The sequence below is a fragment of the Lipotes vexillifer genome, unplaced genomic scaffold, assembly GCF_000442215.2.
Source record: "Lipotes vexillifer unplaced genomic scaffold, Lipotes_vexillifer_v1.1 scaffold150, whole genome shotgun sequence".
Lineage (NCBI taxonomy): Eukaryota > Metazoa > Chordata > Mammalia > Artiodactyla > Lipotidae > Lipotes > Lipotes vexillifer.
Window position 1 is genome coordinate 3,432,916 of NW_006792921.1, and position 16,880 is coordinate 3,449,795.

The following is a 16,880-nucleotide window of genomic DNA, read 5'->3' on the forward strand; positions in this document are numbered from 1 at the left end:
TCATTGGATAGTGACAACAGTTATGGGAGAGGGAGTAAATATCTCCTGCTTTCTCTGGTGTTGTGTAGAATTGAAATCAGAAAAGCATTTAGTTTTGCATAACAGTTTTTGGTTTATGATGCAAATTCAGTAAGGCAAACAGTTGTTTTGAGTAAAAATAAAACCAAGAGAGTGTATCTGACCTCTATTGTGATAAGCTTCTTAATGAATTATGTTGTTCTTAGATGCAGTTTAGTAATTTTCATATTCTAGCAAGATATTTAAAGTGATATTCTACCTATAAGTAAAAAATTTGGCTGTTACTTTATGAAAGTCAGAGTGGCTTATAAATACTTCGTAACATTTGATACATTTAAATTGGCAGAATGGCGATTTTCTTTAGTTTTCGTTGTTGGGTTGATGGGTGGTACTTTTTTTTTTTTTTGGCTGCGCCACAGGGCATGCAGGATCCTAGTTCCCTGACCAGGGATCTAACCCGTGCCCCCTGCAGTGGAAGCGCAGAGTCTTTTTTAATTTATTTATTTGTTTGTTTATTTATTTATTTATTTATGGCCGCGTTGGGTCTTCGTTGCTGCGCGCTGGCTTTCTCTAGTTGCAGCGAGTGGGGGCTACTCTTCATCGCGGTGTGTGGACTTCTCATTGTGGTGGCTTCTTTTCTTGTGGAGTACGGGCTCTAGAGCGCAGGCTCAGTAGTTGAGGGGAACGGGCTTAGTTGCTCCATGGCATGTGGGATCTTCCCAGACCAGGGCTCGAACCCGTGTCCTCTGCATTGGCAGGGGGATTCTTAACCACTGCGCCACAAGGGAAGGCGGAAGCGCGGAGTCTTAACCACTGGACCGCCAGGGAAGTCCCGGGTGGTACTTTCATTAGTGGGAAATTGTAAAATTATTTTTTTAACAAACACAATTTGTCTTAATTTATCAGTTCTTTTGATGTATAGTTTCCCATAACTATGTGGAAACCTCCAAATGCACTGTTAAATTTGGTTCTCATAATTTTATAAATGAGGCAGAAAAGGCCTTATTATCTCCATTTTGCAAATTATAAAACAGGCTTAGGGAGAGGCTTGATCAAATTCTCATAAGTTACTTAATTGTCTTAATTGATGTGATAAAAAATTTTTAATTATCTGTTTAAAATGAAATTCATCACATCTACTACCTCTTTTATATTTATTTCAGTGTCTTTAAATATTTGTTCCAGCCTCTTGAATCACAGTGACAGGAGCTTTAGGAACATGGCTTTAGGCATATATCTTAACTTAGTGCTTTGGTATAATTATCAGTGGCACTTAGTGATTTATGCTAGAAGAAGTTGGTGTTAACTTTGTTTAGTGTCATGAAACTTGTTTTGTCATTGGGGTAACATTGGAAAGCGAGATGTAAAAAGCAAAGTGACTAATTTTTAATTTTTTTCCTCACTTCCGTTGCCTGCCCTCTGGTGGAGAAGTTAGTGAAATCAGCAAACAGTGTGTGAAAAGTCCAGGAAAAAAGTTAATAATTGTTTAATTTAGTATTTGAAAAGTTTAATGTATGTTACCATTTCAGGTTTAGTTTTTAGTCTTATAAACTTCGGAGAGGGGCTTCCCTGGTGGCGCAGTGGTTGAGAGTCCGCCTGCCGATGCAGGGGACACGGGTTTGTGCCCTGGTCCGGGAAGGTCCCACATGCCGCGGAGCGGCTGGGCCCGTGAGCCATGGCCGCTGAGCCTGTGCGTCCGGAGCCTGTGCTCCGCAACGCGAGAGGCCACAGTGAGAGGCCCGCGTGACGCAAAAAAAAAAAAACTTTGGAGGGGACAAATGTGGGATTAAACTTTTAAGCATAAATAGATTTCTTAGAGATATACAAATTTGTATTTCTAATTATGTTTCTGTGTTTCTCAAAATATTTTGTTATTGTTTCTAAGGTTCTTTTTGAAGTCTCACAAAGTTTAAAAATGGAAAATGAAGAATTTAAGAAGAGTTACAATGATGCTACATCCAAAGCCCTCCAGCTTGAGGAAGATATTGTGTCAGTCACACATAAAGCGATTGAAAAAGAAACTGAATTAGACAGGTATTCCCGATGCTTTAAAAAAGTATCTTCGTGTTTTAAAACTGTTTTAAGAAAGTTGTTTTTGTCTATGTTAACATTATTTGACTTTAACTCAGTTTAAAGGACAAACTCAGAAAGGCACAATATGAAAGAGAACAGCTTGAATGTCAATTGAAGACAGAAAAGGATGAGAAGGAACTTTATAAGGTAATTTATTCTTTACATTTTTATTAGTTATCTTTTGCTGTGTAACATGTTACCCCAAAACTTAGTGGTCAGGAATTTGGGAGCAGCTTAGCTGAGTGGTTCTTGCTCAGGGTCTCTTGTGTAGTTGCAGTCAGGATGTTTGGCAAGGGCTGCAGTCAGCCAAAGGCTCAATTAGAACTGGAGAATCTGCTGTCAAAGTGGCTCACTCACATGACTTTTGGCAGGAGGCCCTTCAGTTTCTTGGAATGTTGCCTCTTCAGTGGCTGCTTGAATGTTCTCACAATATGGCTGCCAGCTTCCCTTAGAGTGAGCTATACAAGAGAGAGCAAGGAGGAAGTCAGTGCATTTTATGACCTGGTCTCCAGGTTGTACACTGATGCTTCTTCTTTATCTTATTAATTAGAAGCAAGTCACTCCAGCTGATACTCAGGAGAAGGAAATTAGGCTCCACTTCTTTAAGAGAGGAGAATCAAAGGTTTTGGGAGTATATTTTAAAGCTGCCTCATTGTGTATAGTCCCTAATTAGTTTTCAGGGAATTAAATTGCTGGAGTTTTATATACTTAGCAGGTAATGTATAATAAGTCAAAGAGTTGTAATGGTAACAAGGTACCTGTTTATCAGAATTTGTGCAACTAATTGTTTTCCCCTTTTAAGAATATATGAACCTTAAGGAGAGCATTAATTTACTTCAGTGATGATCATGTTTTGGAGTTTGCCTTTTGGAATAATCTTCAGAGACTGTCATTTTAAAAAAGATCCTGTTGACAAATCTTCACCTTTTGACGTTTTTCCTCCTTTCCTTTTTAAGTGACGCTGAAGTAGGGTAGTGAGCTTTAGTTGTCAATAATGTTGTGGATGCGTATTGGGACTTACTTATTTTAAGTGGCTCATAAGCAGTTCCTGAAGGAAGTTCCAGATGAGGAATTTCAAGAACAGTCTGAGCTAAGTCAGTATTATTTGGATAGATTCAGTCTCTTTATTAGATTAGAAAAGGACAGTACTCATTTATATATTGATATTATGGTATATATTAAAGATAAAACATAAAACTCTGCATATATTCAGTATTTGAGAGTCTCAATTTGTACTAAGAAACTAAAATATGATTTATTTTATTACCGGTGGGTTTCTTCCTCCTTCTCTGTAAAAAACAACTATTCATTTATGTATATACATTGATAAGCTAGATACCAACATTGGGTACCCAAGTATGAAATTTCAAATCTATTCTGAGGATCACCTCTTTTTTCTTCCATTTTTATTGAGATATAATTGACATATAGCACTGTATAAGTTTATAGTGTACAGCATAATGATTTGACTTGTGTACATCATGGAGTGATTACCACAATAAGTTTAGTGAACATTCGTCATCTCATATAGATATAAAATAAAAGATTTTTTTCCTTGTAATGAGAACTCTAAGGATTTACTCTCTTAATAACTTTCATATCAATATATAACATACAGCAGTGTTAGTTTTAGCTATCATGTGGTACGTTACATCCCTAGTACTTATAACTGGAAGTTTGTACCTTTTGATTACTTTCATAATTCCCCCTTCCCCCCACCCTCTGCCTCAGGTAACCACAACTCTGATCTCTTTTTTCACGAGTTTGTTTGTGAAGTTTAATTGACCTACACACAACTGAAGTTAGTTTCTGGTGCACAGCATAGTGATTTGATATTTCTGTACATTTCAAAATGATCACCACAGTAAGTCTAGTTACCACCTGTCACTATACAAAGATATTACATAATTATTGACTATATTCCCCGTGCTGTACACTTCATACCTGTGACTGATTTTATTTTGTAACTGGAAATTTGTACCTCTTAATCTTCCTCACCTGTTTCTCTAATCCTGTCCCCCACAGCCCAGCAACCACTTGTTTGTTCTCTTCATCTATGACTTTCTTTTTTATGTTTGTTCATTTGTTTTGTTTTTTAGATTCCACATGTAAGTGAAATAATATGATATTTATCTTTGACTTATTTCACTTAGCATAGTAATGTCTGGGTCTGTCCATGTTGTTGCAGATGGCAAGGTTTTTCTTTTTTTATGGCTGAGTAATAGTCCAGTGTGTGTGTGTGTTTATGTGTATGTATGTACACACCACATCTTATCCATTCATCTATTGATGGGCATGAGGCAGGATGAATTGGGAGATTAGGATTGACATATATACACTATTGACACTATGTATAAAATAGATAACTAATGAGAGCCTACTGTATGGCACAGGGAACTCAATGCTCTGTGGTGACCTAAATGAGAAAGGAAATCAAAAAAAGAGGGGATAAATGTATACGTATAGCTGATTCACTTTGCTGTACAATATAAACTAACACAATATTGTAAAGCAACTATACTCTAATTAAAAAAAAAAATAGATGGGCACTTAGGTTGCTTCCATATCTTGGCTGTTGTAGGTAATGCTGCAACATAGGGGTGCTTATAGCTTCTCAAATTAGTGTTTTGTTTTCTTCAGAGAAATAACCAGGAGTGGAATTGCTGGATCATGTGGTTCAATTTTTAACTTTTTTTTTTTTTTAAGGTCGCACTGTGTGGCATCTTAGTTCCCCAACCAGGGATCAACCCTGTGCCCCCTGCATTGGGAGCACAGAGTCTTAACTACTGGACCACCAGGGAAGTCCCTATTTAAAATTTTTGAGTAACCTCCATACTGTTTTCCATAGTGACGGCACCAGTTTACATTCCCACTAACAGTGCAGGGGGGTTCCCTTTTCTCCACATTCTTGCCAACACTTGTTATTTGTTGTCTTTTTGATAGTAGCCATTCTGACAGGTGTGAGGTGATAATCTCATTGAGGTGGTATTTGATTTCTATTTTCCTGATGATTAGTGATGTTGAACACCTTTTCATTTGCCTGTTGGTCATCTGTATGTCTTTGGAGAAATGTCTATTCAGGTTCTCTGCCCATTTTTTAATTGGACTTGTGTTTTTGATGTTGAGTCATATGAGTTCTTTGTAGATTTTAGATATTAACTCCATGTTGGTTGGATATATCACTTGCAAATATTTTCTCCCATTCAGTAGGTGGCCTTTTCATTTTGTTGACAGTTTCCTTTGCTGAGTAAGAGCTTTTTAGATTGACGTAGTCCCATTTGTTTTATTTTTGCTTTTGATTCCCTTGCCTGAGGAGACACATCCAAAAAAATATGCTAAGACTGATGTCAAAAAGCATACTGCCTATGTTTTCTTCTAGAAGTTTTATGGTTTCAGGTTTTACATTTAAGTCTTTAATCCATTTTGAGTTTATATATGGTGTGAGAAAGTAGTTCAGTTTGATGATTTTGCATGTAGCTGTCCAGTTTTCCCAATACCATTTATTGAAGAGGTTGTCTTTTCCCTGTTGTAATATTCTTGCCTCCTTTGTCATAGATAAATTGCTTATATAAGTGTGAGTTCATTTCTGGGCTTTCTGTTCTGTTCCACTGATCTATGTGTCTGTCTTTTTTAATTTTTGGCTGCATTGGGTCTTCAGTGCTGTGCACGGGCTTTCTCTAGTTGTGGCAAGGGAGGGCTACTCTTCATTGCGGTGCGCGGGCTTCTTACTGCGGTGTCTTGTTGTGGAGCACAGGCTCTAGGTGCGCGGGCTTCAGTTGTTGTGGCACACAGGCTGTAGACCACAGGCTCAGTAGTTGTGGTACACGGGCTCAGTTGCTCTGCGGCATGTGGGATCTTCCCGGACCAGGGATCAGACCCGTGTCCCCTGCATTGGCAGGCAGATTATTAACCACTGCGCCACCAGGGAAGTCCCAAAGTTGTTTTTTTTGGGGGGGAGGTGTGCGGTGTGCCTCGAGCCATGCGGAATCTTATTTCCCTGACCAGGGATCGAATCCGTGCTCCCTGCAGTGGAAGCTGGAGTCTTAACTACTGGACCACCAGGCAAGTCCTAGGTGTCTGTTTTTGTGCAGTACCATACTGTTTTGATTACTGTAGCTTTGTATACAAAGTATATTTAATGTGATATACTGCATTAAAAAATTGAAGGATAAAGATTATATGATCATCTCAGTAGATGCAGAAAAAGCTTTTGACAAAATTCAGCATTCATTTGTGGTAAAACCTCAAGTGGGTATAGAGAGAACATACCTCAACATAATAAAAGCCATATATGACAAGCCCACAGCTAACATTGTAACGTACTCAGTGGTGAAAAGCTTGAAAGCACTTCCTTTAAGATCAGGAACAAGACAAGGATGCCCACTCTGACTACGTTTATTCCACATAGTATTGGAAGTCCTAGCCACAGCAGTCAGACAAGAAAAAGAAAGAAAAGGAATCCAAATTGGAAAGGAAGTAGTAAAACTGTCACTGTTTGCAGATGACATGATACTATATACAGAAAATCCTAAAGATGCCACCAAAAAACTATTCCTCAATGAGTTTGGTTAAGTTGCAAGGTACAAAATTAATATACGGAAATATGTTGCATTTCTATATACTAACAACAAACTCTTGGAAAGAGAAATTAAGAAAACAATCCCATTTACAATCAAAAGGAATAAAATAGGAAAAAATCTAAGGAGTTACAAGCTCTGTACTGGGAAAACTATGAGACATTGATGAAAGAAATTGAAGATAACACAAACAAATGGAAAGATATGCTGTGCTTATGGACTGGAAGAATATACATTGTTAAAATGACCATACTACCCAAGGCAATCTACAGATTCAGTGCATCCCTATTAAAATATCTATGGTGTTTTTCACAGAACTAGAACAAATAATTCTAAAATCTATATGGAAACACAACAGACCCTGGATAGCCAAAACAATCCTGAGAAGAACAAAGCTGGAGGTGTCATGCTCCCTTATTTCAAACTATACCACAAAGCTACAGTAATTTCCTTCTTATTATGGGGGGTGGTTAATTTTTTTTTAGTCTTTAAAATTTTTTGCCTTTAAAATAAAAAATTTGAGTCCACTGTGCACCTCATGGCAGAGCATAGATAGGAACATTTTGCATGTCTTGGGTTATACCCATTCTGTTTCTTGGAACAACCATCCATGGAGTGTGAGTGTGTGTGTGTGTGTGTGTGTGTGTATGTGTACCATCCCCGGAGTGTGAGAGAGTGTGTGTGTGTGTGTGTACCATCCCGGGAGCGTGAGAGAGAGAGAGAGAGTGTGTGTGTGTGTGTGTGTGTGTCTCCCCCAGAATAGGAAGGAAAATAGTGAAGACTCACTGGTGGATGATTTTATGATTTGACTCTAAGGAAAAGTGCCCAGGTATAATGTTTGGTTTTTGAACAGTTGGATACAGTGTCTTTGTTTTTTTTTCTTTTCTTTTCTTTTTTTTTTTTTTTGCTTTTTTTGCAAACTACTTTCAAATGCACTTTTTAAAAAAAATTTTTTTTTGTGGTACGCGGGCCTCTCACTGTTGTGGCCTCTCCCGTTGCGGAGAACAGGCTCCGGACGCGCAGGCTCAGTGGCCATGGCTCACGGGCCCAGCCTCTCCGCGGCACATGGGATCTTCCCAGACCGGGGCACGAACCCGTGTCCCCTGCATCGGCAGGCGGACTCTCAACCACTGCGCCACCAGGGAAGCCCTCAAATGCACTTTTTTAAAGTTATAAAGGATTTTTTAACTAAATGAAGATTTTGCATCTGTAATAATTTTTTATTTAATGTTACTTTGAATTTCAGTGATAATGTTTCAGTTTTGTGCCAGGAAAAGACCTGGGCATTATTTCTCTGGATAATTAAGTACTTTCCATGTTGCTTCTCTGTTAGAACAGTGGGAGATAATTAGGTAAATAGCATGTCAGTCATTTTACTTCAATAATAAATTAAATAAAATGAATTCTGAAGGTATACTAGTTAGTATTGGGAAGGGTTTAGGAAGGTCCTAAGTAAACCAGGACCTCGTTTACTTACTTTACTTACCTGGTTTGATGCTTGAGAAGTGTAATGATAATTAGAATGACTTATTTTGGAAAGAGGAAGACTTTTCCCTGAAGCTGTCACCTTTCCATCCTGCCTTTCTTTTCTCTCTTCTATCCTGAGAAACAGTACTTGCAGTGTTTTGTAGAGGGTTTACAAGTACATTTTAGGGTAAATCCAGAGTTTATTTTTCTTTTACTGCTCTAAATTATTTATTCCTTATATTCCTTTTTTCTTTCTGCACAGATTTTGTGTGTCTGTTGTACACCTGAGTGACGAGTCCTTTGCATAAGATTTAGGAGGGAGGAAGGCAAAGAACGAGTGTCTTGGGGGTTTATTCTTTTACAGTGTGCTAATATCTCCTGTTTTCTGTAAGAATTAGCAGTTGGGATCAAAATGACTCTGAAATTTCCATTTGAATACACTCTCTCCCAACCTCCCAGTGTCCTGAACAGTATTTCATTTATATGCATATATGCCGAAAATTGGAAGTAAAACTTCCCTAGGGATTTTTGTTTTGTGTTTTTTTGGCAAGGAGATTCCACTTACCGAGTGTGGTAAGACCTACTATAGTGTTAATCTCAGAAACATACTTTCCCTTTCAAATTGTTCTCATGAGTAACCAAATAGTTTCCTTTGCCTCTCTCCTCTAACCCCTGTTGGATCACGTGACCCATCCCTGGCCTAACAGAATTTAGAGGAATTGGTAAAAAATGCTTTCATGAGCTGATGATTATGAAAATTGGGTAGTGTTTTTAAATTGATGCTGCAAAGGTCTTGGCGGCTGATACCTTTAGATTATCTGGAGTTATATTCTTTCATTGTGAACAGGAATTAGCCTTCAGCATTGCATACATTAAGAGTAAAGTGCAAAAAGTATGTTAATTCATTTCTCTTTGATGCTCTTAACCAAAGCAAGGTACTCTTTATAGTGGAAACCAGATACTTGTACTCTTTATAATTTCAGTTACGGAATTTGATTTGTGTATATGCTATGAACAACAGCAGCCAAAGTCCCTGGAAGAATCAATATAGTTCGGTTAATTAATCAACAAATAAATTTTTAGGCACACAGGGAGTAAATGACTTAGTATTTTTTCATAAGCAAAAAATTGAATTGCTTAAGATGTTCTTGAATGTATTCCTTTAGTTTTCCAGAATCTGGTCTTTATATATGCATATGCCTGTAACTTAATGTTTCCCCAAAAGAACAACCAAATTCATTTGTAATTTTAAAGAGAACTAACTTAAAATCATCAAAGGAAAAGACTTTAGAGATCAGGTAGTGTTAGACCTTAGAATTCGTCTCTTTGGAAAACTAAAACAGCAGCAACACCAAATTCAGAAAAGCTGTGTTCTGCGCCCACGTACTTGGCTAGTCATTTGGCAGAATTTGGGTCTCCTGACTTCTCGTTTAGTGAATCTTCCCTTCTCTTGGATCATATTTGGGTTAGAGATAAAGAGTAATATTTTAAACTTTGAGTAACTTAGGTTATAGAGTTAGAAAGAATATTCTTGACATTTTCAAGCACTGTTTCAGGTACATTTGAAGAATACAGAAATAGAAAATACCAAGCTTGTGTCAGAGGTCCAGACTTTAAAGAATTTAGATGGGAACAAAGAAAACATGATTACTCATTTCAAAGAAGAGATTAGCAGACTGAAGTTCTGTTTGGCTGAAAAGGAGAATCTACAGAGGGCTTTCTTGCTTACAACCTCAACTAAGGTAAGTACTTTTGCAATATGTAGATTGTTTTTTTTTTGCAATATGTAGATTGATGATTGTAAAATATTATCTCTATTAAACGTATACAGTATGGTCGTTTTTATTTTTAATCTTTCCTCCCCCAGCTTCTTTTTTGGAAAAAGTTCAAACTTATAGAAGAGTTGAAAGAATAGAAAAATGAATGCATATATATCCTAAAATATTTTGCTGTCTTTATCGCCCCCATTTATATGCCTTCTCCTCCCCACCCCAGCCATTTGAAAGTCAGTTGCAGGCATTATGACATTTCGCCCTAAATACTTTAGCATGTCTCTCTTATTAATAAGTACATTCTTCTGTATAACCATAATACCATTATGACATCTAAGGAATTTTATATTGATATAATATTCATGTTCGTATATAGTTTTAGTCCACATTCAAATTGTCCCACGTGTATTTTTGCATAACCTTTAAAATTGCTTAATCCCCGGTAGTCAGAGATCACACATTAATGATTATTGTGTTCTTGGTCTGCTCTAATCTAGAACAGTGTCCCTCTACCGTTTGTCTTTTATAACATTGATATTTTTTAAGAATTCAGGCTTGTCTGAGAGAATATTCCATAATCTAGATTTGTCTGTTGTTTCCTCATGACTAGATTCAGGTCGAAGATTTTTGGCAAGAAAAGGCGTTGGTGATGTTTTGTACATTCTGGTGCAATCACATCAAAAGTCATGTAATATCAATTCCATTCTTGCTGATATTAGGTTTAATCATGTGTTTAAAGTTATGTCTGGTTGTCTATCCATATATTGTTGCCTTTCTCTCTTTGTGATTATTGAGTAATCTGTGGGGTAATACTTGGAGATCATGTGAACATCCTACTCCCCAATACTCTTTGACCCAGTGTTTTTCATCCCTTGATGATCCTTTCCTGCATCAGTTATTGAATTAATGATTACAAAATGGTGATTTTAAAAATTCTGTCATTCCATTTATGTTTATTAGTAGGTATTCTTTTACTATAATGAGGTGGTTCCCTGTTGCCCTCTCCCCCTTTTTTATATCACTATAGACTCTGACTCTTTTTTGTTCCGTATATTATACATCAGCGGTCCCCAACCTTTTTGGCACCAGGGACCAGTTTCGTGGAAGACAGTTTTTTCTCGGGGGTGGGGGTGGGGGTGGGATGGTTTGGGCTGATTCAAGCACATTACATTTATTGTGCACTTTATTTCTATTATTATTACACTGTAATATATAATGAAATAATTATACAACTCACCATAATGCAGAATCAGTGGAAGCCCTGAGCTTGTTTTCCTGCAACTAGATGCTCCCATCTGGGGTTGACGGGAGACAGTGACACCCGAAGTGTGTTGCTTATGTCCAGTCTACTCTGTAAGATGCACCTTCATTGTCACTTGCAACTCATTGATAGCATTTTGATATGAGTCTACAAGCAGTTGATTTACTGTGGTGCCTGTGCAGTCAAGCCTCTCTGCTAATGCTAATCTGTATTTGCAGCTGCTCCCCAGAGCTACCGTCAGCGCCTCAGCTCCACCTCAGATCACCAGGCATTAGATGCTCATAAGAAGCACGCAATCTAGATCCCTCGCATGCGCAGTTCACAGTAGGGTTCACGCTCCTATGAGAATCTAATGCCTATGCTGATCTGACAGGAGGCAGAGCTCAGGTGGTAATGTGAGTGCTGGGGAGCGGCTGTAAATACAGATGAAGCTTCGCTTACTTGGCTGCCGCTCACCTCCTGCTGTGTGGCCCGGTTCCTAACAGGCCGTGGACTGCTAATGATCTGTGGCCGGGAGTTGGGGACCCCTGTTATACATCATCATTATTCTTTTTCATACTCAAGTTGTCCTATATCTAGCTAGGGGGGAACCTTCTGAAACCTGCTCTTGTGTCTTTCTGATATGTCCCCCTAATGCTTTGAATGCTTCCTTGTTTTGTGGTAGAACTGTGTATTACAGTTTTAGGTTCGGCTCCAGATCTGCTATTACCCATTTCTCCAAAGAGCCTGATTTTTTTCATTAGTGAAGGGTATTTTGAAGCCAAGCCACTGGATCCTTTTGCTACTTTGCATTTTCAATAGACAGACATTTTAAGTCTTAAGTTTATATTGACATCTCCAGTTCAAATTCAGTATCTCCTAGGGTTCTTCCTTATCTTCCTCCATTACATATTTATGTATCTCTTCTCCCACTGTGAGAACCCTTGTTTCCAAAACGTTGTATCTATTCATGTTTTCTAACCAGCTGTACATACCAGTAGTTTCAGAATTATATCAATGCCACTTCCAACAGTATGTCTACTGAATAAAATTAAGATCTTTTCCAGCTCTTTTATCTTAGAGTATTTCACTAAGGATGTACAGAGTACCATGTTCAAAGGTTAGTTGAATTAATTTTTTTAACATATTTATGTTATGAATTTGTAATACAGTTCAGATTTTTTGTTTTCTCCTAACATTTTCCTTTAATTTTAGTTTTTGAATATGTAAAATAGTTGTATCATTCACAGTCAAAATGAAACAAAAAAATTTACTCTTCCCTAAAAAACTCCTTTCTTACCTGTACCCATAGGTAAACATTTTCACTAGTTTCCAGTTTTTTCTTCTTATGTTTGTTTTTGCAAAAATAAGCTTGGTGTATGTGTCATGCACACACCCTTCTCTATCCCCTTCTTTCTTAAAAGTGCCATGCTATTTATACTCCTTTTCACTTTGCTTTTTTTTCAGTGAACAATATAGACTGGAAATCATTCCCTAGCAGTTCATAGAGATCTTCCTAATTTTTTAAAAAATGGCTGTGTAATACTACATTGTTTAGATTTACCTTGATTTATTCATTAACTTTTATGGATGGAGTATTATGTGGTTTTTAGTAGTTTGCTAATAAATACACTCAGGTATAGTTAATGTAACACTTAAAACGTCAGATGTGCATGATATTTAGAATTAATGATTAAGACCCAAGTTATTTTTCAGCGTATTGAATATAGCAGTTGCAAACAGGAAGGTGAAAAGCATGTTTGATTGTTTATTTGTTATTTAATAAGATGCTACTTAAGCAAGACTTCTGTGAGGAAAGTATAGGTATAGAAATACCTGGAGAAATTGATGCCTGGTTGTTAAAACTTTTCAAAAACTTAGAAAAGCAATACAAAAATCATGGTTATAAAAAAATTTGAGTAGTATGTGAGGGTACAAGGTAAAAGTAACCAATATCATTTCCCAGATATATTATTATAGAATTTTAAATTTTACTAGAAATCTGTGAATGTACATACAATATTTATATTTTAACAAAAATGAGAATATAGTGTTACAAAAACTTTTTAAAAATTTATGGAACGTCTAGACATCTTGCAGTATGAGTTCACACACAAATCTTCCTCATTCATTAGAACAGCTTTGTAGGGAATTCCCTGGTGATGCAGTAGTTAAGACTCCACGCTTCCACTGCTGGGGGCCTGGGTTCGATCCCTGGAACTAAGATCCTGCAAGCCGCGAGGCCAAAAAAACCCCCAGCTTTGTAGTATCTCTCCTTTTATTTAACAGCTGTGTAGTATGCAATTGCTTTTAGTTTTAGTGTACAACCCTTAGGTATTATAAGCATGATGGCAGTAAACATTCTTGTACAGATATCTAGGCACGTGTATAAATCTGTAGAATAACTTCCTCAAAGTGCAATTGCCAGGTTGAATGTTTACATTTTCAGTTATTTTCAAATTGCCTTTCAAAAAAATTAATGTATCAACAGGGTATGACATATACTGCTGCTAGTAATGGTTGCAGAGACTTCATTGTGTGGAGGACATATCATAGTTTATTTATAATAAATTCCCGTTTAGACATTTGATTTTTAATAATTTTTCATAATCTTAATATTTTACTGGATCCCTGCAAAACTAAACCTATGTCCATACCCTTTAATCAGAAACTCATGAAAATTAAATTGATAGATCAAAAGCCATGTGCTTTTTAAAGGTGTTGATGATTGTTTCAAAAATCTGATAAGAATGGTTACCATTTATAGATTATATGAGCCCACATGTTTGTAAATGTGCCAGTTTTCCTAAACCATCCAAATATTAGAGCATTACTTTTTTTCAGTCTTTGTTAGCTTGAAAGAGGATGAATGGTATTTGTTTTACCTTCTTTATTTGAATATTTTAGTTGAATATTTTTTCTATGTATAATAGCCGTTTATTTATTTATTTATTTTTTTTATTTATTTTTTTTTTTGCGGTACACTGGCCTCTCACTGTTGCGGCCTCTCCAGTTGCGGAGCACAGGCTGCGGACGCGCAGGCTCAGCGGCCATGGCTCCCGGGCCCAGCCGCTCCGCGGCATGTAGGATCTTCCCGGACCCGGCCACGAACCCACGTCCCCTGCATCGGCAGACGGACTCTCAACTACTGCGCCACCAGGGAAGCCCGAATAGCCGTTTATTTTAAAGAAATTTCACGTTCATGCCTTTCTCCATATTTTTCCTTTTTCGGGTTTTTTTTTTTCTTTTTCTTTTCTTTTGCGGTACACGGGCCTGTCACTGTTGTGGCCTTTCCCGTTGCGGAGCACAGGCTCCGGACGTGCAGGTTCAGTGGCCATGGCTCACGGGCCCAGCCGCTCCGCGGCATGTGGGATCTTCCCGGACCGGGGCACGAACCTGTGTCCCCTGCATTGGCAGGTGGACTCTCAACCACTGCGCCACCAGGGAAACCCTTTTTTTTCTTTTTTGGTTTAAAATTTTTCCATTTCTTATTGAGTAGAAAATCTTTTTATATCAGAGTATTATACATTTTTTGAATATATTACAAATAATTTTCTTCAAGTTCTCTTTTTTCCCTTCTGATATATAGAAACTGATAACATTTATATATTAGCTCTATTAGTGTTATACTTAGAAAGATTTTCTTCACCCCAGCATTACATAAATAATCATTTACATTTCCTTCTAAGTAGCTAACAATTTAAAAACCGCGAATGGTTTGTACTTTCTGAGTTTACATTATTTCTAATACAGAGATAAAAATACGAATGTTAAATAAACTAGATTTGTTGAGCTCATAATGTCTGTTTAATGTTAAAGGAAATAATTTTATCATGGCAATTTTTATTTTTATTTTTTATAAATTTATTTATTTATTTATTTGGCTTTGTTGGGTCTTCGTTGCTGTGCATGGGCTTTCTCTAGTTGCGGCAAGCGAGTGCTACTCTTCATTGCAGTGCGCGGGCTTCTCCTTGCCGTGGCTTCTTGTTGTGGAGCACGGGCTCCAGGCGCACAGGCTTCAGTAGTTGTGGTACACGGGCTTAGTTGCTTCGCAGCATGTGGGATCTTCCCAGACCAGGGCTCAAACCCGTGTCCCCTGCAATGGCAGGCAGATTCTTAACCACTGCACCACCAAGGAAGCCCTACATGGCAATTTTAACTTTTTAAAGATACTTTTAGGTTTGGTAAGAGGTGCTAATGTAATGGTATATTAATATTATATTGGATATGTTATAGGTTAGATCATAGGAGACTTTTTTAACCAACATTTTTGGAGTTACAAAGAAGTTTTTGTAATTATTGCTTATCATAAAAAATGAGGGTCAGTAGTTGTAGCTGGAGAGATTCTGGGGGACAGAAGCTTCCATTCAGGTCTCTGTTTAGCTAAGCATTGGTTATGTTGCCTGACTTTCCTGTACTTCAGGTTTGTTACGTATAAAGTGATAGTAGTGATGTGTAGGGTTGTTATATGGGGGTCTCTAAAACAAAGTCACATCTTAAATTTTTTATAGACGTACATCACCTAAGTCATGAATAGAAAAGCAGTATTTAATTTAAAATTTTAGATCTGTTGAAATAGGAATAAATATTGTTCCTGCTTCTGTTTTTTACTTGAATGGTTTAATTACAAATATATTTATCTGCCTTTCTTCAGGAAGATACAGTTTTTTTCAAGGAGCAACTTCGTAAAGCAGAGGAACAGGTTCAGGCAACTCGGCAGGAAGCTGTCTTTCTGGCTAAAGAACTTAGCGATGCTGTAAATGTGCGGGATAAGACAATGGCAGATCTGCACACTGCACGCTTGGAAAATGAGAGAGTGAAAAAGCAGTTAGCTGATGCAGTGGCAGAGCTTAAACTAAGTGCTGTGAGAAAAGACCAGGTAAAGCGGGTTAATTTTGAATTTCCATTGGTCAAAAACTCACGATAAGCTTATGAAAGAGAATTGAGTTATGTTAAAATAATTGAGGTCAGATTCCTGGTCACAGAATTTTAAATTGCCATTCATTTTGTTTTAGTCATTGTAACTTCTTGGTTTGAAATTAATGCAGGCTTTAAGAAAAACTTCTGTAAGCAAATTCCTAATTGTTAGTAAAAACTGCTCTATTATTGTTAATTAAACTTCCTGATATGAGGTATATATTGCTTTGTTTAGAATTTATTTACTAGCTGCATAAAATGGTACTGTAGTTATTTAACAGGATATGCTTGCTTCTCAGGAGATAGAATATTCTTTTCAAGTGTTTTGTTTTTGTTTGTTTGTTTTTTAATGAACCTTAGTCCTAGGAATATAAAGCTGGATTTGTTAGGAGACCTAATGTGACTCTGTAGCCAAAACTCCAAAACAAATAAAAACTAAGAGCCAGAAAGAAAAAAGCGAAAAGAAAGTTGGATTTACTACTACATTATGAGATATGAGATTTTTATGTTTCTCTTAGAGGAAGAGTTTATTTCTCTCTTAGGAAAAGACTGATACACTGGAACACGAACTGAGAAGAGAGGTTGAAGATCTGAAACTTCGTCTTCAGATGGCAGCAGATCATTATAAAGAAAAATTCAAGGAATGCCAGAGGCTCCAAAAACAAATAAACAAACTTTCAGACCAATCAGTAAGTATAATTGAATTCATCACAGTAAAATAATTCCTTTATCAATGTTTTTGTTTACAAATCAAATTTATAATGTTATACCCTTTGAATATAATTTCTCTCTGCTTCATTTCACATTACTTGGCCT

At 37.1% G+C, this 16,880-nt stretch overlaps 1 protein-coding gene across 2 annotated transcripts in view; it reads left to right on the top strand.

Annotated features, from left to right (window-relative positions):
• The window catches only part of TAX1BP1 (Tax1 binding protein 1), a 78,600-nt gene that overhangs the window by 31,327 nt on the left and 30,393 nt on the right, over positions 1-16,880 (top strand). For both annotated transcript variants that reach the window (XM_007466088.1, XM_007466087.1), the window contains exons 5-9: positions 1,904-2,052; positions 2,148-2,238; positions 9,692-9,877; positions 15,802-16,026; positions 16,607-16,753. In XM_007466088.1, the coding sequence (XP_007466150.1) occupies positions 1,904-2,052; positions 2,148-2,238; positions 9,692-9,877; positions 15,802-16,026; positions 16,607-16,753 (798 nt within the window). The remainder of the gene's footprint in view (positions 1-1,903; positions 2,053-2,147; positions 2,239-9,691; positions 9,878-15,801; positions 16,027-16,606; positions 16,754-16,880) is intronic.